Source organism: Chrysochloris asiatica, unplaced genomic scaffold (genome assembly GCF_000296735.1).
Source record: "Chrysochloris asiatica unplaced genomic scaffold, ChrAsi1.0 scaffold00041, whole genome shotgun sequence".
Taxonomy (NCBI): Eukaryota; Metazoa; Chordata; class Mammalia; order Afrosoricida; family Chrysochloridae; genus Chrysochloris; species Chrysochloris asiatica.
The window spans coordinates 12,660,031-12,682,515 of record NW_006408559.1 but is presented as its reverse complement, the minus strand read 5'-3'; the positions used below and the strand labels follow the sequence as shown (position 1 = coordinate 12,682,515).

General features: G+C 43.6%; 1 protein-coding gene across 1 annotated transcript in view; it reads right to left on the bottom strand.

Annotated features, from left to right (window-relative positions):
* The window catches only part of TTC26 (tetratricopeptide repeat domain 26), a 45,290-nt gene extending 26,869 nt beyond the window's left edge, over positions 1 to 18,421 (bottom strand). Inside the window, exons 1-6 of the mRNA XM_006861166.1 lie at positions 18,284 to 18,421; positions 12,859 to 12,951; positions 11,171 to 11,285; positions 9,392 to 9,441; positions 3,091 to 3,236; positions 2,018 to 2,189 (exon numbers count right to left, since the gene is read on the bottom strand). Coding sequence (XP_006861228.1) covers positions 2,018 to 2,189; positions 3,091 to 3,236; positions 9,392 to 9,441; positions 11,171 to 11,285; positions 12,859 to 12,951; positions 18,284 to 18,421 — 714 coding nt within the window. The remainder of the gene's footprint in view (positions 1 to 2,017; positions 2,190 to 3,090; positions 3,237 to 9,391; positions 9,442 to 11,170; positions 11,286 to 12,858; positions 12,952 to 18,283) is intronic.
* Between the last annotated feature and the right edge of the window lie 4,064 nt (positions 18,422 to 22,485).

Here is a 22,485-nt window from a genome sequence, read left to right as displayed (position 1 = left end):
GTCGTTGGGTCGGTTCCGACTCAGTGACCCTGTATAGGGTTTCTGAGGAGAAGCTGGTGGCTTTGAAACGCCAACCTTGCAGTTAGTTAGCAGTCCAGCATTTATCCTACAGTACCACAGCAGGACTCCATAACCACGTTAAGAGCATACAAAATGTCTGAAGACCAAAGTATAATTAGAGAAAAGAGCGGTGCTTTATACTAAAGAAAGGGTCAGTTCACCGGGAAGATGCAACAACTTAAAATTGTACATATGCCTCAAAAATCCATAGAGCAAAAATGGAAAGAACTAGAAGAAATAGACCAGTTCAGAGCTCCAGTGGGAGGCTTGAACCCACCTGATGCTGAACAGACAATCTGAATATTCTATAGAACCCCTGTACATCATCAAAGATCTACTTAACAAAATGGATATAGTTTGCCCTGTCCTCTGAAAGTAGAACATTTCTATGAAACTTTCAGTTAAGCCGAAATGGTGTAAAGCAAAGAAACAATTATCGTTAATTTATATGGGAAAATGTATTGAGCCTTCCCAGACTCAAAAAACAACATACCAAATCAGACCAAACAACACATAAAACCTAAACTGAAGCTAACATCCAGTGTTCACGGACACAGTTCAAAGTCAGGAACTCAGTTTATTGCTGAGAAGCCTGGTGCAGTTCCTGGGAAGCAGCTAGGGGGAGACATTCTCAGTGCTTTTTGAATGCCTGAGATTCAAACAGAATTATGAACGTGACAGAGCTGCACAGCAAATGCCTGATTTACTTTTCACCTTTTTTCATAAAAGCAAAAATCCTCTTTGGATTTCTTTCAGTTACAGAAAACAGGCATTAACATCTGTCTTTCATAAAAGTAAAGAGGTGTAAAGAGAATTCTGAAAAGTACGGGATAGCTGTACACAAAATCATGCACCAATATCTTCAAAGAACATATTCTAGTCAAGCTTGGAGAAACTGACCACATACTAGACACACAGTCAAGTTTCAAGAAATATCAAAGGAATAACACCATACAGGACAATCTCTCAGATTACAAGACAATTATGCTGCAAATTGCTAGCAAAAAGATCACTGGGAAATTCTCTTGTGGATGGAACAATCAGGAAATATGCTTCTAATTAATCTAAAATAAGGACTTACACTAGAAATTAGAAATTATAGTGGGTATTCACACTTGGAATGCAGCTAATTCAATAGCTAGAGAAAAAAGGTTTAACGTAAAATGATATTTTAGAAAAGAATGGTTAAAAATTAGTAGGTTCAGCATTTATTTCAAGGATTTAAAAAATTATAGCAAAACACACTGAAACAAAACAGATGGAATTAACAGAGCTAAGCACAGAAACGAATTTAAAATAACACAATTATGTAAAAGGATTAATAAAACCAAAAGTTGGTTTTTTACAAGACTGCCAAAGAATTGAAAATGTAAATAAAATGGTCAAATTTTTCTACAGCAAATGACACAAGAAAAAGTAGAAAACATCACCAAGTCCTATAAGAAAGAAACTTAATTAGTAATTTAAAATCTTCCAAGCCTAGATTGCTTCATTAACAAATCTACCAAACTTTTAAGGAAGAAATCGTGGCAGTCTTATAGTCTTGTACACAACAGAAACATGTGGGGCCCTTCCCAATTCACTTAATGAGGCTTATCTAATCTTTGTACTAAAACCTGATGAATAATACAGAAAAAAAAAAAAAAAAGGGCAAAATCACTGATAAGTATCGATGCAAAAATCTTAAATTCTGAACAAAGTATGTCCTGTGATATGTAAAAAGAATACACTATAACCAAACTGGAATTCATCTGGCAATGCAAAGTTGATTTAACAATGGAAAATAGCTCAGTCTCTGTCCCTTGTCATAGTAACAGATGAAACAGAGAGAAAATGATATGACCATCTCAGTAGTTACATAATGCATGATGCTGATAAGACCACATCTTGGCATTTAAAAAACACTGAGCAAAGTAACACAAGAATTCGGGAAGCTCCTTAATCTGAGCATGCCTACCTCAGCTGCTTTGCCGTTGTAAAGGCGGAAATGGTTACAAGCCTTCAGGTTGAGAGCGATGGTACTGTCAGGAATTTGCTGAAGGTAAACAGCTAGAACTTCTTGAGACACATCATAGTAGTCCAACTTGTAGTAACAGAGGGCCACATACACATTGAGAGCAAGGTATTCCCTATGAAATGGAAGAGCGAAGGGTAACAGTTAAGTCCGTCTGCATCAAGAAATGTTGTCAAATCAGACACTTTTTTGAACAGCTCAGGTAGAAAGCAAAGCCATGAGGGCAGAAGGCAAGGTATGATCACTGGGATCCGTTTTTTTCTGTTTTCATTGTAATATTTTGCTGTTATATAGAAAGAGAGTCAAAGATGACAGACAGAGAAGGGAAACTTCAACTTCTACCTGCTCGTGCTAATACACAGGCACATGATGGAGTTGAGCCTAAATACACAGAAGCTCACACCAAATGGAGAAAGGCCAGACAGGCCAGGTGGGCTTGATGACCAGAAGGGGGATCGGGGGAGACTATGATGGTCAAGCCAAGAACCGAGAAGGGAGGCGTGCGTGATCGTCTGGCGAGCAGGAGAAAGGCTAGTTGTAGAGCTAGAACATTGGATTCTTCAAGATGGTCAATTTCTAGTTCTATAGGTAAGTCGGCTCCACTGTAATGATGACAGTGACTGGAGCATCTGTCCTGTTCACTCTCACCACATACAACATTCCCCTCAGAAAGGCGGAAGTTGGTTCTTGGGAGGAAGTATGTGTGTGCATGTGCCAAACTGTACTTACTTTATGTGTAAAGCACAGATATACATACACAACGCATAAACAGATGCGGTTTCTGTGGGGTTCAAATGTCATGGGGACAATTATGTAAAAACGTCTAAATAGGCTCCTTGGTGGGGTGGTGACAATAGTGAAAAAGAGGAGGAGAAACTCTGACCCAGCCCTAAGGAGAGCCTGGTCCCACCAGCACATTGCCATTGCAGATTTGTGCGCACGGTAGTTCCAGGTCTTTAGGCAGACTCGTTACGGAACGATCATGACTCTGAGTAGGCAAGGTCAAGAGCGCAGACCTGTTATCTAGCAGGATTCGCTTGTATATATCGATAGCTTCTTGATAGTGCGATCGCATGTAGTGGATGGAGGCCAAACTGAGTTGATCTTCTGTGATATCCTGGAGATTCTGATGAAAGTTCATCAGCTTCTTTTCATCATTAAACTAAAATTGGGAGAGAGGAAAAGCCTACATTAACATCCTCCTTAGTGTATGCATACAGAAAGCAACATCTAGGCTCTAGAGGTCAGAACTCGTCCTCCTCTGCCTCCTTTGTGTCTGGATCTTCCCATTTCCCTTGGTTCCTTGTTCTCCTCATGGCTCCTTCAGGGAGAGAATTAAAATAGCCCCCTCCCCTGTTCTAGTTCTTCCCTCCGTTTAGGTTTTCCTATGCCTCTGCTCTAGAAACAGAGACTGTTTACCTGTACTTTTGTATTTCTTTCTCCTTTGTAGGAAACGTGGAATCAAAATGTCTTTCTCGTGTTGTGACATAGTAAACACTTGTTAATGTTCATCCACTCTTCCATTCTTGGGACAGTCTATCTAACCTTGTATGTAGATTTTGTTAAGTGGTTCGTCAAGTAATAGCTACCTTTAGTTTGGGTGGGTTAGGTGCTGTGGGCGAGGTGCTGGACCTCTGATCAAGGAGCCAGCAGTTCAAACCCACCACGGGAGAAAGATGAGGCTGTATGTTCCCACAGATTTTACAGTCTCAGAAACCCTATCAGGGTTGCTATGAGTTGAAATCAACCTGATGGTACTAGGTATCAGTTAGAGGTTTTTGTTATACATAGGGTTTGTCACGGTTAAGTATCCACTCACAGCGAACCTTTATAGGGTTTCTGAGGAGTAGCTGGTAGGTGTGAACCATAAACCTTGTGATTGGCAGTTCAGTGCTTATCCTACAGTGCCTCACCAGGACTAGATACAGGAGGTCGTACAGGTGCATACTCTTTGTGAGAGACCTTAAGATGTATATAGATTCCTCACGCCTAGTGCAGGGAGCCGTGGGAGCACAGTGGATTATGAGCTGGACTGCTAACCACCAGGTCAGCAGTTCAGATCTACCCAGCTGCTCTGCAGAAGGATGAGGCTTTCCGCTCTGGTATGGTGCTGTGGGTTCATGCATTGAACTGTAAGGTTGACATGCTGGTTCAGTCACAAGGTTGGTGGTTCAAGCTCATCAGCTGCTCCTTAGAAACTCTCTGCAGGGTCACTATGCGTCGGAACCAACTTGATGGCACTTAACAACCACAAAGATTTATAGCCTTGGAAACCTGATAGCGTCACTAACAGCTGGAACTGACTCCACAAAACCACCACCACCACCTTGTGTGGAGATAGGCTTTAATCAGCAGAAAACACTTTAAAATAGCCACACACACACAAATTCTGAAATTGACTTCCAGTTTGATGACTGATATATCAGAGAGAATTTTTCTAAGAATGATTTGAATATTGCTTTGATGCAAGAGACAAACGAGTGCAGCTTCTCTATGTCAAAGGCGAGCTTGGGAAGGTTTATTTTGAGGCTAAATTTTCTTTTCTGCCTATACTTTGCTTAATTGATAATAAACAGCAAGAAAACAGGCTCCAAATCTTACCACTTGTACTGGGCATGAAAATATGAAAGAAGTCAAATCACAACAATAGGAAAATTATTAGTAATGGTGCATCGATTAGATGAACGAACGCTGCGAGTGTATTAAAATGAAGGGCAGCCGAGTGTTGTAGTTTCACGTTAAAAGGCTACAGAGCTTCCAGGACTTGGGGAAATACAGAAAGCCTAGCCCTTAAAAAGGAGTACCCATAACTGAGCTTCAACCATTGTTGATGTAGAACTGCAAATCCATGGTTTTCAAATCTTCTAATGTTTCAAGGGATGCCAGAACCCACATGTCGGTATGACACCTCCTAAAGTTCACATTTAAAAAATTTAATACATGGTCCGAGAATCCCATTTATGATTAATTTCCAGCCCTCAGATGACATTTACAAGCTCTTCTGTAGACTAGCAACTGACATGGAAAAATATTCATGGTCCTCTTTAAAGGGAAAAGATGGCAAAAAGGGGAACACTATTATCCAAGGTTGACACAGAAAAAGAGGGAAAATAGAAGGAAAAGAGACACTATTATGGTATTGAAATGTGAGACACTACAGAGAAGGCAAGTGTCAGAGGCAAGACTGATGATGAGTGCCACGTTTTCTCTTAAACCAGTGACCAGTTCTCAATTGCTGGTGGACGTGCTGAAGACCATGCAGTTTCTACAAGTCTTATGGGTTTTACTGCACAAACATGGGCAAGGACCATCAAGGCTTTCAGCTGGGATGCCTGAAAAGCTAGACATAGGAGGGAAAAGGATACAGACGAGCTGTAAGAAACTGAAGACCAACTTTAAATTTCTGCAATCCCTGACAAGAATAAGGTGATTTGCCCCTGTCATAAGTGCCTGACAGCAGAGGTAAAGCCCCTCTGGAAGAAGATAAAATCATCAAGATCCCAAAGAAGGGTGACGCAATGGCATGCGGCAATCATCAGACAATATATTTAATACCACATGCAAGTAAAATTTTGCTAAAGGTAATTCAAAAACAGCTGAAACAGTACATTGACAGAGAACTGCCAGAGGTTCAAGCCAGATTCAGATGAGGCCGTGGAACGAGGAATGTCATTGCTGACATCAGATGGATCTTGGCTGAAAGCAGAGAATATCACTTGTGCTTTACTGACTATGCAAAGGTTTTCGATTGTGTGGGTCATGACAAGCCATGGACAACATTGTGGAGGATGAGTATTCTGGAACACTTAATTGTGCTCATGAGAGGAACCTACACATAGATCAAGAAGCAGTCGTTTGAAAAGAACAAGAAGATAATGAATGGTTTAAACTTAGGAAACGTGTGTGCCAGAGTTGTATCCTTTCACCATACTTACTCAATCTGTATGCTGAGCAAATAATCCAAGAAACTCGGTTCTATGAAGAAGAACGTGGCATCAAGACTGGAGGAGGCCTCATTAACAACCTGCGATATGCAGATGATAAAACCTTGCTTGATGAAAGTGAAGAAGACTTAAAATACTTACTGATGAAGATCAAAAATCATAGCCTTCAATATGGATTGCATTTCAATGTAAAGAAAACAAAAACCCTCACAACTGGACCAATAAATAACATCATAAGTGGAGAAAAGATTAAAATTGTCAAAGGCTTCATTTTGCTCATATCACCAATCAACACCCATGGAAGCAGCAGTCAAAAAGTCAAATGCGATGACGTGGAGTGATGAAGCAGCTGGGGACTTTGGATCCAGAGAGGGAGAGGGACTGTGTGCTGAAGACTTGGGGGGGGGGGGGAGTGAGGGGGGGGGTTTGTAGGGTATACCCTTTGGTCGGTTGATGATGCATGGAGGGGATTGTAACCATGGCAATGAGACGATATACGATAGAATGAATGTAAAACTAAAGTTCTCTCATGTAAACTATCACATAATTCACAATAAAACATTAAAAAAAAAAAAAAGTCAAATGATGTATTACATTAGGGAAATCTGCTGCACAAGACCTCTTTGAAGTATTCAAGAGCAAAGATGCCAGTCCGAGGACTAAGGTACACTTGACCTAAGCCATGATATTTTCAATAACCTCATATGCATGTGAATGGTGGACAATGAATAAACAAGATCATAGAAGCAGTGCTGCCTTTGAGCTCTGGTGTTGGAGGAGAATATTAAAAGTATCATGGATTGCCAAAAGACCAAACAAATTTGTGTTGGAAGAAGTACAGCCAGAGTGCTCCTTAGAAGCCAAGATGGCCGGATTTCATCTCTCATACTTCAGACATATTATCAGGAGGGACCAGTCCCTGGAGAAAGACATCATGCTTGGTAAAATGGAGGGTCAGCAAAAAAAGAGGAAGACCCCCAAGGAGATGGGCTGACAACAGCAATGGGCTAAAGCATAGCAATGGCAGTGACGTTGGCCCAGGACCGGGCACTGTTTTGTTCTGTTTTGCATAGGGTTGCTATGAGTCAGCACCGACTCGATGTCACCTAAGAAAATTACAACAACAAATGAGTTAAAATGACAGAAGGTCCTTGAATTGTCAGGAAATTGGTAAAAAAAATACCAATTACTATTAAAATTTCATAGGTGAAAAACACATGCTAGGGTAACTGTTAAAATTATATTTTTAAAGGTATACACAGTTAAGAAGCTGATATTAGGGAAGATAAAAAAAATCAATCTAAAAGAAGACAAGAGAGAGGAAAAGGTACACAGACCAGTTGGGGTAAACAACTAGTAAGAAGTGAGTCATAAAGCTGACCACATCAGTGGTGGTGCTGTGCTGTGGAGTCGATTCTGACTCATCACGACCCTGTATAGGATTTCCAAGGCTGTAAAGCTTTACAAGAGCAGAAAGTCTCATCTTTCTCTCACAGAGCAGCTGGTAGATTCGAACTGTTGACCTTACAATTAGCAGTTCAACTTGTAATCCTCTATGCTACCAGAGCTCCTCGACCATACCAGTAATTACATTCAACTAAGTAAGCATGTTAAATAACAGAATTGAAAGTATGAAGATTTTTAATTGGGTAAAAATTCACAAAACGATATGACGTTCATAGAGAGAAAGCGTAAACACAGGGAAACAATAGATAGAAAGTACTCCGGCTGTAGAGAGCGTTGATCCTGAGTCATAGTGAGCCTGTACTGTAGGGAGAACTGTTCAGGAGGGTCTCCAAGGTGAACATCTTTACAGAAGCACATCATTCTCCCTCGCAGCGGCTTGTGGGCTTGAACCACTAACTTTTCGGTTGCTCACTTACTATTAGCAGCAAAACACTTAACCATTGTGCTATCAAGGCTTCTTAGGAAGTAGTGGTGGTGGTTATGTGACACAGAGTTGGTTCCAACTCATAGTGACCCTGCACAGGGTTTCTGAGGCTGTAAATCTTTATGGGAGCAGAAAGCCTCATCTTTCTCCTGTGGAACAGCTGGTAGTTTTGAACTGCTGACCTTGAGGTTTGCAGCCTGATTCGTAACCACTACACTACCAGAGCTCCTTAGGAAGTAAATGGATGGAGAGAGACACAGTAGTCAAACACTCACTACAATGCAAATTCAACAAGATGAGTTTTAAGTGGAGAGGAATTACTAGAGAAAATAAAGAGGACTTTCAATAATGCAAATGTTTCAGTCCACTAGGAAAACATCATAATCCAGTTTGTAGGTTCGTAATAACAGTCTGAAAAACATAAAGCAAAGCCTGACAGAACTAAACAGAGACACATCACAATTATGTAAAATGTAAAATACCCCAAATTATTATTTCAAATGCTGTCGGTAGGCAATTAGACAACTTCCTGCAAAACAATCCAACAGTATGAATTTAAAACTTTAATTCATACCCATTAACCCAGTAACTCCATATCTAGGATATTTAGAATGGTATTTTTGTAAAATTCAAAAACCATCTAAAGGTCAAACTGGGCAATGATAAGTAAACTATGGCACGTGAATTTGATGAAAGGTGATGGAGCAATTCTTTTAAATCCTGTTTCTGAGATGAATCTGTGATACAGGAATATGCTTATCATATGAGGACAAGTAAAAAAAAAGCAGAATATTTATAAAAATACCTATGCAGCATGAGTTCAATTCTGTAAAGTGGAGCTAAACGTGCATATGAAGACAGTTACTCCACAGGAAGCTATTTTGGTATACGGTGGATGTTGTAGTTTCCCTACTTCTTTATATCCCACAGCATCCTGGTGTGCTGCTGGAGGATAAGCACTTGACCACAAGGTCAGTTTGAACTGCAAGTTCAGCGGTTCAAATCCACCAGCCACTCCTCCAGAACCCTACACAGACAGGGTCACTATGAGTCAGAACCAACTTGACGGCACTTAAGAATAACATTTATATTTTTGAGTATAATATTTAAGGTTTGTAACCTGAAAAAAAAAGGTTCTCTAAGGCATCTTTTGGAGATCAAAATTCTTGCTACACGTTACTTCTGAAGAGTGTCTTATTTCCAGGGCTCAGCAAGGTGGGGCGACTTTGAATAGGACAGTACGCCCAGACTAACAGTAACAGCCCCCACTCAAGAAGAACTAAAAGTTACCACCTCTGAATAAATTAAGAGACTTGGGAACGTGGATGGGGAGCAATCCTATAGGACTGAAACTTATTCCCACTAGTTCTAGAACATACTAAGAGCTTCCAGCTCATTATTCTTCATCATTGCTGGAAACAAGAAGGAAGAAAGAGAAAGCTAGTTTCAAAGCTGAAAGTGTGAGCTAGAAACACAGGTTACCTTGTGAGCCAAGTGGAAGAGCAGACGGTTCTGGAGCCGGCTTTTTGGAGCTGAAAGAAAAGCACACACTGCTCACGCAAAGCTCTGAACAGGAATGAAGTGAGATAGAGTCTCTCTGCTTTACTCTACGAGGGGGACTTCCAAAAGTTTGTGGGAAAATTCCGTTCTCTTTTCATCCAACTTTCCGAGAAGTTTTGGAAAGTGTGAACATCAAGAGCCTGAAGAAAACTGCTCTCAGACTGGGTTCTGCCCTAGCCCTGGTTCTTTCTACTGAGGAGCCACAGCAAAGCCCTCCCCCCACCCCCCACCCACACACAGCAAGGAAGCAGCCACCTGCCACGGGCTGAACTTCCTCTCCTCAGCTGTTCTTCCCAGTCTCCCTGGTCAATCTGCCTGAAATCTCCTTTTCTACAAGTACACTCCACCTCTTTTCCTGGAGACCAGCCCCACCTCTATTCCATGAAACTGCTGCTCTGATCATCTGTCTCATCGAAACAAGTAACCAAACAAAGAGGTGGATGAACACCAATAATTGCCAAACTGTCTTCACATTCTTAGAACATTTTCCTGATTCTGGAGGTCCAATCCTACATCTCTTTTACAACAAAAAGTCATACTTCACTCTATGAAAAATAAAAAAATAGCTATACATCAGGAATGATAACTTTACAGGTATATGACTATCCATGTGTCTAAGAAATGTGAGATGGAGCAAGTAACTTAAATTAGGAAAAATGACACTAATGCATATAAAATAATTTGGGTACAAATCAAGAAAGGATTCGAGCTGGAGTATTTTTCAAAATACATGTATGTCAGTTAATTCTCGAGCTCTTCTCCTCTGGAAGACATTCTTCCCTGACAAATGTTCCCTTGTCCACATCCTCTGAATTTAAAAGATTTGATCCTCACTCTAATCATCCTTCATCTTTTCTCCCATGACCAGGTTGAAATTACTGGACTTCCCACTCAGAAACTGGGAAAATAGCTACCAAACTCACAGAGCCTGAACTACTACACCGCCTGACCACAGCTTGAACACCTGACCAAGAAGGGGCCCTTTTTCTCATTCATCCCTTCTTGGGGTGGGGTGGGGGGGTGGGGTGGGGAATGAACTCTCTCTTCAAAATTAAAGTTGCTGATGTTATGCCAGAATTCAGGTTCCCCAAAGACCACCAAGGAGCTGACGCCGATGCAAGTGCACAAGGGTTGTTTATTCAAGCTCAAGCCTGGGCCTTCTCCGTATCCGGCACAGCGGACTCGGGAAAAGGCCCCGAGCTCTTTGTTAGCGGAGTTTTTATAGAGTTTTCAAACAAGCTCAGGGTTTTTCAGCTTTACAATATTTGGATTGGTTGACATTTGGCAAAGTATGAGATGTTACAGTTTAATTGGTCAGCACTGGTGGTCTTTGTTCTTAGGCTAGGATAAGGAAAACATCTGGCATCTGGCCTTGGGTTGTCCTGTCTACTGCTTATCTAGTTCTCGCTGTTGCTAGGGGTGAAAGGATATTCTAAGGCAGCATGAGCTGATTTAGCACGTTCCTGGAACAGGAGGATGTGTTCAGGCTAATGTACAGAATGGAGTCTTTTTCTTGGTCCTACACTGAAATCTAATATTCTTTGAAGAAAATCTGATACTCATTCTTTGAGGAAGGAAGCTATTCTTAAGCTTTCTAATGCTGCTCATGTTTTTCTCACCAGGAAAAGGACTGAATTGGTTTAAAACCTCCAAAAGGACTCTATGTGTGAAGACTATCAGCTAGTAAAGGGTTCATTTCACCTTTAAACCCAGCTGCCTCTGCTTGCTTGTACATCCCAAGGAAGAAACAGGTGCAGGCCAAGTTCACCCAGACTTCAGGATTGCAATTCTCCTCTTTTGTTGCATTTTCATATTCCTGAAACATAGAGGAAGCACGACATCACCTTGACTGTGGAGCAATGGATGGGTCAGGCTTGTCTAATGGAACAGGGCTGTTCGCCTAGATTGGATAAGCTGACCTGCAGAGATGTTTACCAGCTCCCCCACCCACTGTTCTATGTCTGAAGAGGATTCTTCAACTATCCTTGGGCTACATTTTAGCCGTCAAAATACGTGAGAAATGCTTAAACAACTTTACGTAGGAATTAAAATTTGCTAGGCACGGGGCATCTCTAATTATCCTTAGATTTGGATCATTCAGCTTACAGACAGGTCATTGGAGATGGGTAGGTTTAATAATGACTGCTTCTAAACCAACAATGAATCTTGTTATGTCTATATATGCCTACAAATAACCAGGCAAAGTGAAAATGAACTGCTTCTGAGAAAAGACTCATGAAAGCTCTTAAGAAAATGGTTCATGTTTTAGCCATAAAGAGAGAAGTCTTGATATGAGCTATGGCTTGGATCAACTTTGGAAATGTGATGCTGAGTGGAATATGTCAGAAACAAAAGGACAAATATTCTGTGGTCCCACATGGGGCCCTGGTGTGACGCTGTAGGATAAGCACTGGAGTGCTAATTGTGGGGAATTGGAGACTCAAACCTACCAGTACGCCTCAGAAACGCTATACAGAGTTACTATGAGTTGTGATCCACTTGACAGCACTTGCCAACAATAATAACTGACAGGAACCATCTAGAATAGACAATGTATAGAGACCTAGGTGATTAGAGGCTATGGGGCTAGAGGGCTGCGGGGGGTGGGAGTTGCTGAAAGGGGTGCTGAGTCTCTGTGCTGGGAGGAGATGGAAAACTTTTGTAAACAGACAGTGGTGATGATTGTACAACTTCCAAAAATGGGTAAAACGACAAACTTTTTTTTTAATATACTTTGCCTCAACAAAATTGTTTTAAATGGCTTATTTTTCCTCTTCTGAAATGTACTTAAGAAATACAACTGTTGCCCTCCTTAGACCACCCAACTGTGTGAGTCTGACAGGGCAGTATTTGTCCAGGGGTTCAGCTCTGCAGACAGGCAAGAACTAGAAACAAAGACGAGTGGAAACACTGCACAAGGGAGGAAGTGGGAAGGGCACTGTCACATTGTGGGGACCGTAATCAATGCCACAAATCAAAATGACTGTTAATATGACTGTTAACAGTTTCATTGCTGTTGTTAAGTGCCTTCAAGACAGCTCTGATTCATAGAGGCCCGATACAGGGTTTCCAATGAGCAGCTGGTGGGCTTGAACCACTAACCTTGTGGTTAGCAGTTCAGCGCCACACCTGGCCTCCACAGTCTCATTAGTATCTGCATAAAACAAAAAGCTAACAAGATAGACTTGAAGATACACAGAGGGCCTCGAAAGCAATATCTTACACACACCACTACCACTGTGACAAACCCGAAGGGTGGGCAAGGCTGACGGGTGGTTTTTTTCACTTGCTATTTGTTCTCCCTGAACTGTCTGAATCTCATTGTGAGCATGAGTTGTTGTAACAGGACCGCACTGGACCCTGTGTTCTGAACAGTGTCTCTCACTCACCTCCAGAGCTCTCTTATAGTCGCCCAGGTGGAAGGCGCAGTAACCAATCCACAGGTTAGTGTCCTCCTCTTCTTCCCCAACATGACGTTTGAACTTCAGGTGAAAAATTCATGAGGGAAAAAAAACACATGGGAAATTTCTCATTGTCTAAGAAGCAAGCTTAAAAAAAGAATTTGTTTCTAAAAATCCCACGTTTAATTTATCAATAAACAACATGAAATTGTAACAGAAGCAAAACAACAGTCATTTCTATTAAACACGTCATCTCTATTAAACCTACCCCCACAGGATAGAGCATGATTTTCCACAAAGTGTGTATCTTCAAACACTACACATTGATTTTTCTGCATTTACTTTTATCTTCCTCCAGAAAGTATTTAAGAGGACGCTCATTAACAATTTGGGTGCAGGTGAACAGCAAAAAATGACGTGAAATAGTTAATGCTAAACTTGAGGTTTGAGAGATTCCGCAGCCATGAACTCAGGGCAGCGGGACCAGAGGGCAGGATACAGGGAACCACACAGGAAGTCCCGCCTGCTCCCGCCACACTTTGCTGCACTCCCCCTCACTCTGCAATCTTGCCGGAGGCCACAAAGATATCTGAAGGGAAATCAAAAATATTGCTGCCAAATCACAGTTGCTGTTGTTAAGTACTGACGAGTCAGTTCCAACGCATAGAGCCGCTGTATAGGAAGGCTGGGAACGTCCGGCCTGCTGGCAGTACAAGGTCAGCAAAATCAGGTGGTCTGGCCCTGCCAAGGCAACTGCAGTTCCAGCCAGCACACTGTTGTTGTTGTTGTTAAGTGAAGTCAAGTCCTTTCAGACATAGTGACCCTGTAAACGGTTTCCAAAGAGCAGCTGGTGGATTCGAACCGCCAATCTTGCAGTTCAAACTGACTTTGCGGTTCAGTGCTACACTAGGGCTCCAGTCACCACGTTGTTGTTGTTGTTGTTAAGTGCTGTTGAGTTAGTTCTGACTCATTGTAACCCTGTATAGGTTTCCAAGGAGTGGCTGGTGAGTTTGAACCACTGACCACAACCCATTGCATTAGGGGTGAGTTAACTGTTTGACCAAATTTGTTGTTGTTATGTGCCATTGAGTTGATTCCAACCCACAGTGACCCTGTATAGGGTTTCCGAGGAGCAAATATAGCAGGCTAATTTTTAAGTTGATAATTTTGCATGGCCCGTGAGTGATGGTATACATTTTAGCAGAAAAAAGTCTCCCCGTCCTCGCTGTACAGGGTGGATGGAGTGAACCGTTGACCTTGTGGCTAGCAGTCCAGTGATTACCTACAGCACCACACCAGGACTCCACAAAATCACAGTAACCTTTGTTAAACAAAAATATCAAAACGTGATGCCCTTGTTTCTCAACACAGCCTCATCTAGGTCTGTGCACTTCCGGGGGCGGAGTTTCTGCCTCTAACCTTGCCCCGGGACTCCCGGTGTGGCACTGTAGGATCAGCACTGGACTGCGAACCACAAGGTTGGCAGTTCAAACTCGCCAGCTGCTCCTCAGAAAGCCTATACAGGGTCGCTCTGAGTCGGAACTGACTTGACGGCACTTAACAACAACACTGTCCTGAAGGCTCTGCAAGGCTCACACCACATCAAAACAATAGTTTTGATAACCTCAAGGGACTCAAATTGTGCTCCTTTTCAGAGTTCTTCAAGATCATGGCAAAAGGGTAGATGGGGTAAGGCTTCCCAACAAGATTCTCTTAGGAGCCATTGTTACCCTCCAAGAATGAGCAAGTGCATTTTTGTGATGGAAAAAAAGGTTTCTTAGCACAATTTTCCTGGTCTTTGTCTCACCAATGCAGTTTTCAATTTCTTAAAACTTCCTCCTCAGAATCCTCCATGATGGCATTGCTTCCTATAGAAAATCTATCCAATTGATTGATCCCTTGTTGTCAGTGCCGTCGGGCTGGTTCTGACCCATAGCGACCCTGTATAGGGTTTCCAAGGAGAATCTGGTGAATTTGAATCGCCGACCTTGTGGCTCAAACAGACTTTGCAGTCCAGTGCATTAACCCATAGCACCATGCCAGGATTCCTTGTTGTTGTTGTTGTGAAGTGCTGTCAAGTCTGTTAAGACCCACAGCGACCCTGTATAGGGTTTTCGAGGAGCAGCTGGTGAGTTTGAACCGCTGACCTTGCAGTTCAAACGGCTTTGCAGTCTGGCACATGAACCCACAGCGCCACACCAGAGGACTCCCCAGGATCCCTCAGGAATCTCAAAAAACAGTCATCATCACCTTGTGAACTGACCTCTCTACCTTGAATTTAATTGGGTGTAGCTTCTCATTGAGGACAAGCCACAAAAGCAGCCAGTGTTGCATTAGGTTGGACCTGGGGTCACTATGAGTTGAAACGACTTGACGCCACCTAACAACGTGACCTTGGAACAGGCTAGCCCAGTAGGGCCTGCATGAGTTCAGGTCTTGTCACGTCGGTTCTGACTCTTAGCCACCCCTGACACAGAATGGAACAGTTTTGTTACATTTGAGCCAACTGTTGCTGCTACCATGTCACTCTATTGCTTTTTCACTGTCCCTCCACTTTACCAAGCATGGTGTCCTTCTCCAGAGACTGGTCCCTCCTGACAATGTGTCCAAAGTACCTGAGACCAAGTTTCAACATCCTGACTTCTAAGGAGCATGCTGGCCGCACTTCTTCCAGGACAGATTGGTTTGTTGTTCTGACAGTCCATGGTCTGTTCAATGTTCTTTACCAACACCATCACCGAAATGCACCAACGCTTACTCACTGTCCAACTTTCACATGCATCTGATGCAAGCGAAAATATCATGGCTTGGGTCAGGCGCCCTTTAGAAGTACGGGAGAGAGGCCTTATTGATGTCCACTGGGAATAATATTTATGAATTCCTCTGGCTCATCAAAAGCAGCCCTGTTTTGGAGGAAAAGCAAACTCGAGGGAGGAGTCTGGATGACCATGGAGGTGAGATTTTCACTTCACAGGATGGAAAAGCAGGTAGTGAGCCCCACATCTTTACAGAGCATTATCACTGCAGGACTCTGGGCGCCTCTACCATGACACAAAGAAGACACCCCTTCAATGTTCTTGTCTGGGATGAGAACTTACAGCTGTAGCTGACTCTACATTAGGAAACCTCCTATCACCAAATGCAAGGAATCTGAATTCAGCAGCTTAGGTCTGGAGACCTTCTGACCTGACATCTCCTTGAGTTTGCCCGAGACCTTCCCTGAAGCTACAGAACTCATGACTTCACCCAGAATCATCACAGTAGCCCTCTTTCCCAGCCTGGTTGGCACTCCCACTGGCACCCTACTAAAGGTCAGCCCAGGGTGGCGTCTCCCTGCCCAGCACACCAGGGACAGAGTGGCCTTCAAGAAACCAGAGATGAGAACCAGAAACGGACGAAGCCCAGGCTCCTACACAGCAGTCAGCCCCTGATGTATGGAGCTCAAAGCCCTTTGAAGTCAACCCTGTCACTTTAAAAGTGACCAACTGACACAACAGAGATGAAACTGTGTTTAACAGAAGTCAGCAGCAACAGACTCTAAACGGGCAACTGAACAATGAAACCAAGTATTAGAGAGTCAGAACAAGGCGGCAAGAATGGTGCTGAGGAGAAATGACTTCACAGCCGCACTGTCAAAATGCCTCCTCCTTCTGCACATCTTGTAATGCGTCCTTCCCACAAAGCAGCGGCTCAGTGAACTGGCTACTTGGACTCTGACCTGGAAGCACTCGAGTTACTTCCTGAGCACCTGGGGACCTAAGGAATCAGAAGCCCCAGCATCTAGATGACTGAGACGTCCTGGTGACACAGTGGGTTCATTGTGGGACTGCTAACCCAGCGACAGCACCACCAGCTGCTCCTTGGGAGAAAGATGAAGCGTTCTGCTCTCGTAGGTTTTCAGTCTCAGAAACCCTGTGGGAGCACTTCACTCTGTCTTGGACGGTTGCTAGGAGACAGAAGCCTCACAACTGCAGTGAATTTGATTGGTTTGTGTTCTTACTGCCACAAACATTTAAAATATTTTCTGTGGGTACAATTTTTGCATCAAGTAGGTTCTGACTCATAGAGACCTTGTATAGAGGTTCCGAGGCTTTAAATCTTCATGGCAGCAGAAAGCCTCATCTTTCTTCCATGGAGTGGCTGGCAGGCTTGAACCACAGACCTCGTGGTTTGCAGTCTAGTGCTTACTGTATGGAGTCACCATGCTTCCACCAACATGGTGTTGTTGTATGCCGTGGAGTCAATTCCAACTCACAGTGACCCTGCACAAGGTTTCCAAGGCTGCAAATCTTTACGGGAACAGAAAGCCTCATCTTTCTCCCGCAGAATAGCTGGTAGTTTCCAACTGCCAACCTTGGGGCTAGCAGCCCGATTCATAACCACTACACTACCAGAGCTCCCCACCAGCATGGTAGGACCATTTAAATTTAATAAAAAATGTAACAACAAAACAGGAATAAGTCTTAAACTTATCAGGGATTAGGGTAAACAACCTTTGAACTGACAGTGTACTAAATGTCTCTTTATATTTTTAGATTGGATTCTCCATTAATTGCCCTAGACATAATCACAAGCACTCTTCAATGGAAGTATTTTAGTTTGTCTTTAATCAGTTTGGTAGTTAGCTTGGAAAACGTATCTGACCGTATTTACAAGTTGTTGCTAAGTGTTGATGAGTCCGTTTCAACTCACTGTAACCCACTGCTGTAAAGTTGATTCCATTCATAGTGACCTACAGGATAGAGAAGAGCTGCTCCTTAGGGTTTCCAAGGTTTTACATCTTCATGGGAGCAGAACGCTTCATGTTTCTTCATCAGAGTGGCCAGTGGGTTTGAACCACCACCCTCACGGTTAGTTAGCAGCCTAATGTTTAACTCTCTATATAGGGCTTCTGGACATGACAACACTTAACAGCCAACAACAGTGCGGTGCTGTAGGGTAAGAACTGGATTGCTAACCTCAAGTTTGGGTGGTTCAAACCAACCAGCTGCTCTTTGGAAACCCTATACAGAGTTTCAGTATCGACTCGATGGCACTTAACCACAACAATCTGAGGTAGGGCATCTTGGTGTGTTGCTGTAGGATAAGCAGTGGACTGCCAACCTCAAGGTGGGCAGTTCAACCACACCAGCTACACCTTGGAAACAATATACAGAGTCATTATGAGTCAAAACCAATTTGAGGGCACTTTCAACAATAACAACGCCACCTTGTCCAGCACCATTCTCACATTCGTTAGTACATTTGAAGCCATTGTTGCGGACACTGTGTCAATGCAAGAGTTACAAAGGGTCCCTTGACAAAGACCCAGATATACACCCAACTGTTCCAACAACACAGTAACCAGCATTTACCCAACATTCACCCCTATTTTGGTAACCGCCTCCTATGATGCAACCTTTTTGGACATTACCTCCAACAGGGTAATAGCTCCAGTGAAATCCCTCTGAGAAAGTAGCTCCTCTACTTTTGGAATCTTCCTACCTTTCTTCTTTCTCTTGTCACTGTGCGGTAGGTCCCCGCCTACAGCAGGTTTGGCCCTTGATAGCATCTGTGAAAGAAACAAACACAGTAGTAAAGTCCTCGACCATCAACACTGAGAACTCCAGGCCTCACATGCCAAATTCCTACCAAGGAACCTCAGGGACGCTTATCAAACTCTTTTTGCAAGGCATGTTTTACTAGAAGGGCCAGCCTGTACTTTCGCTGAGCCGCCAAACTGCTACGCTCCACTTCTTTCATCTCTTTGGTTAGACTGGGGTCCCAGATGCTTTCGGAAGACTTTTTGTCATCGCAGGCTGCTTTTGGTCTGCTCCTCATTCCACAAGGGGGCAGGGAAAGAGGCAAGAGGCAAGAAAGCATCCAGGTACTTCACAGCTGCATCTCAGTCCCCGCAGGAGTCGGTGAACACCCTCTACCAACACCCTGCACTTCACCGAGACGCGTCCCGGGAACCTGTGATTTTAGCTTCGGGACCTACGCAAAGTCCTCCCTCCCTCTTCAGGGACACTAACCATCTTGCCGGCTGTCCTGTGAGCCCGCTCTGCAGAAAGACAGTAAAGGCGCGGCCTGGACGCGTCCTCGCATCTAACCAGCACACTCTGTTTCCATGGCAACCTCGCTGGGCGCCTGGGCCACACTGAGATGCGCTCGCCCGGGAATCCTGGCCAGCTGCATCTTGGTTCCCGCCGCCGCCTAGGCTGCTGGGAGGAGCGCACCGTCCTCTCCGCCGAGAGCCAGAGATCCCTGAGACTCATCTTCTACACTTCCCTTCAGGAAGAATGACCATGTTTTCAAATGTAGTGGCATGGTTTTCAAATGCAGGTTTCTCTGGAAAATAAACTGTTCCAGGGGAGAAAGATGAGGCTTCTGCTCCTGTAAAGATTTACAGCCTCGGAGACCCTGTACAGGGTCGCTTTGAGTCGGAACGGACTCCACAGCACATAACAACAACAACAACAACAACAACAACAACAATTTTCCAGGAACCACTTCCGGTTTGGGCCTCGTTGGGCTCCATAGGAACCTCCAGGCACTTCCTGGCGCGTGACCTGGGTCTCGGCTTTGTGCGGAAGCGAAAGTAAAACCTTGGATTCCCGGAAGTGAATGGGCACGGTTGGAAGCAGTAAGGCGCCCAGTCTATTTCCATAGAGACACGGGACCCTATAAGAATATGTCGTAACTGTTGATTGAATGACTCAATGTATGTCATTCTCCTGAACCCAGTGAACACAACCTCAAGAGTAGGTTTTAAAACCATCAAATTATGATAGAACATTAAAGTGGAAGGGACCTTAAAGGATATCCAGTTGTTACCACAAAAGCGTTTTTAATTACATGTCGTTAACATAGCAAATACTCTTTGCAAAGAGCAAAGCATTTGTTGTGTATCCGTATACAGAGGGACTGTTGTTGTTAAGTGATTCGATTCCGACCCATAGCGACCCCTGTAGAGGGAGGGTTTCCGTGGAGCTGGTGAGCTTGAACCACCGACCTTGCAGTTCAGACGACTTTGCAATCTGACGCTTTAGCCCACAGCGCCACTCCGAGGGTCCCGGTGAACGGGAATCTGAGGTGGGCTTGCTGGAGGAAAAAAGGCAAAGGAAGATTTATAGAAATCTCTGGCATGGGATAGAAGCCCGAAGAATTTCAGGGACTTTTTAGTTGTTTTGTGTATCTTAGGTGTTGCTCCCACTGTAGGCAGGTTTTCTCCAATGGTGGTGGTGGTTGTAATGTGCGGTGGAGCTGTACAGCGTTTCCGAGGCTATAAATCTTTATGGGAGCAGAAAGCCTCTTCTTTCTCCCGCGGAACTACCCATAGTTTCGAACTGCTGACCTTCAGGTTAGCAGCCCGATTCTTAACCACTACGCTACTTAGGGGTGGGGTCAGTGGCTTGCACAAAACACGTATGCCTTCCTCTGGTAGTCCTCCCAATGGGAGGTAGTTATTGGTGGTAAGTGCAGTCCAATGATGATCCTAGAGCGCTACACCATAAGTCCATAACAGATCCTCCTACCTGGAGGCCTGGTGTGGCGCTGTGGGTTAATGCACTGTAGTGCAATGTCGGTTTGAACCGCGAGGTCGCCGGTTCAAGCTGGTTAACCCACAGCGCCACACCAGGCCTCCAGTTATAGTAAAATGCAACAACCTTCCTAGCTTTTTTCCACAATCAATCTCTCCTAACCATGTCTCATTTTGCCCTACCTGCCATAATTAGTTACTACAACCCATAATTAATCTTTTTTTAAAAAAAGATTAATCACTTCTTGTTTTAATTGGTAGTTATCCTTCCATTCAGGTTCAAGCCCACCAGCCACTCCATGAAAGAAAGATGAGGCTTTCTGCTTCCAGAAAGATTTAAAAGCCTCAGAAACCCTGGACAAGGTCATTATGAGTCAGAACCGACTTGATGACCCTTACAACAACAACGTAGCTATTATGCTGGGATGGCTATTTGAGCTTCATTTTCCTTTGAGAAATTTAAGAACTTTTCCTGTACCCCTAGTTTCTCACAGTTCAACTCCCAGAACTAACAGACTGAGGAACTGGAGAAGGTAAGGATGATAGGAACCATCTAGGGACAAGGAAAAAGGAAGCAGGACCTGAGACCAGGGTGGAGAAAAGAGTATCAGGTACAACCAACCGCAAAGGAAAAGAACGGCAAGGGCCGAAGCACCAAGCAGAACCAGCCAATCAAAATTACTGCAACCAAGCACAAACAGACAAAACTACTAGCTAAGGACTTTGCCTAAACCTGGACACTCACATTTGAAAGCTAGATGACCTTTAAGTCACTTTTGCTTTATTAGCATACTAAATTAAATTGCACATCCCTCAGCTTCATAGCAAATCTTTGTTGTTGTTGTTAAGTGCCATTGAGTCGGCTCTGACCCATACTGACCCTGTATAGGGTTTCTGAGGAGCAGCTGGTGAGCTTGAACTGCTGATCTTGCAGTTCAAATGACTTTGCAGTCTGGCGCATTAATCCACAGCACCACACCAGGACTCCTAGTGAGGACCAAATAAGTACAGAAAGGGGTGACACCTCATTTCCAAGAAACGTCCACTCCTTTACTAGGAATTAAATGAATGTCCCTCCCCTTTATTGCTGTATATTAGAGCAGATACGTAAAAATGCAGATTCAAGACTCCATCCGGGTCTTCTCCACTCCGCAAAGTGATACCTGTTCTCTACTTTGAGAACATACATTCGCTTTGCCAATAAACTGTTTGAACTTGAAAGTCAACTTGATCATGGTTGTGAGAAATTGTCAAGATGGTCCATCTTCAGGAATAAAGCATCTGTGAGATTGCTAGACCAGACACATCCAGGGATAGGTAAGCAGGATGAACTGGGGGAAGTGGGGAAAGAAATCTATTCTAGGACTAGGAACTTTAAATAAGAATACAGTCATTAAGACCCTGGGCGCCTTTCTGGCTAGATTGCAGAACTAGTGGGAAGGTAAAGGGGATATTTGGGAGGGGAGGGGCGGGGATGGTAGACTGTGAAACTCCATAGTACCCAGTAAAAGGGGAATTGGAGGAGGAGCTTTTTTGAGACATGGGAATAAAGTGGTTTGTGGAATGGCCATGTGGTGCATCTGCCCATGTTTACTGGGTTGGGCACCCAATTTTGAAAATCTAGTAAAGAAAACCTCACTCTCCCTAAAATGAGTACTGATTGGATTACTTGAGTGTTAGTCGGTGTCAACAATGTTTCTCACAGTGATCAAGTACAGCTTGCCCTCGGTTCTTTGGATATGGCTTTTTATTATGTTCAGAGTATGTATCCATCATCACCCATCTAATTCCAGAACATGTTTATCATGCTAATGAAGACTCTGGAGTCCTGCTGTGGTAGGTGCTCTGAGCTAATGCAGTGGACTTCAAAGTCAGTTTGAACCACAAGGTCATTGGTTCAAGCTCACCAGCCGCTCCTTGGAAACCCTATACAGGGTTGCCATGGGTCAGAACCAACTCAGTGGCACTTAACAACAACAACTCCACATCCCTCAGCATTAACTCCTCCTTCTTCCTTCCTGCCAGTCCCTGGCAACCACTGATCTTTCTGCTTCTATAGATTTTGCTTGTTCTGGATGTTTCATTAAAATAGA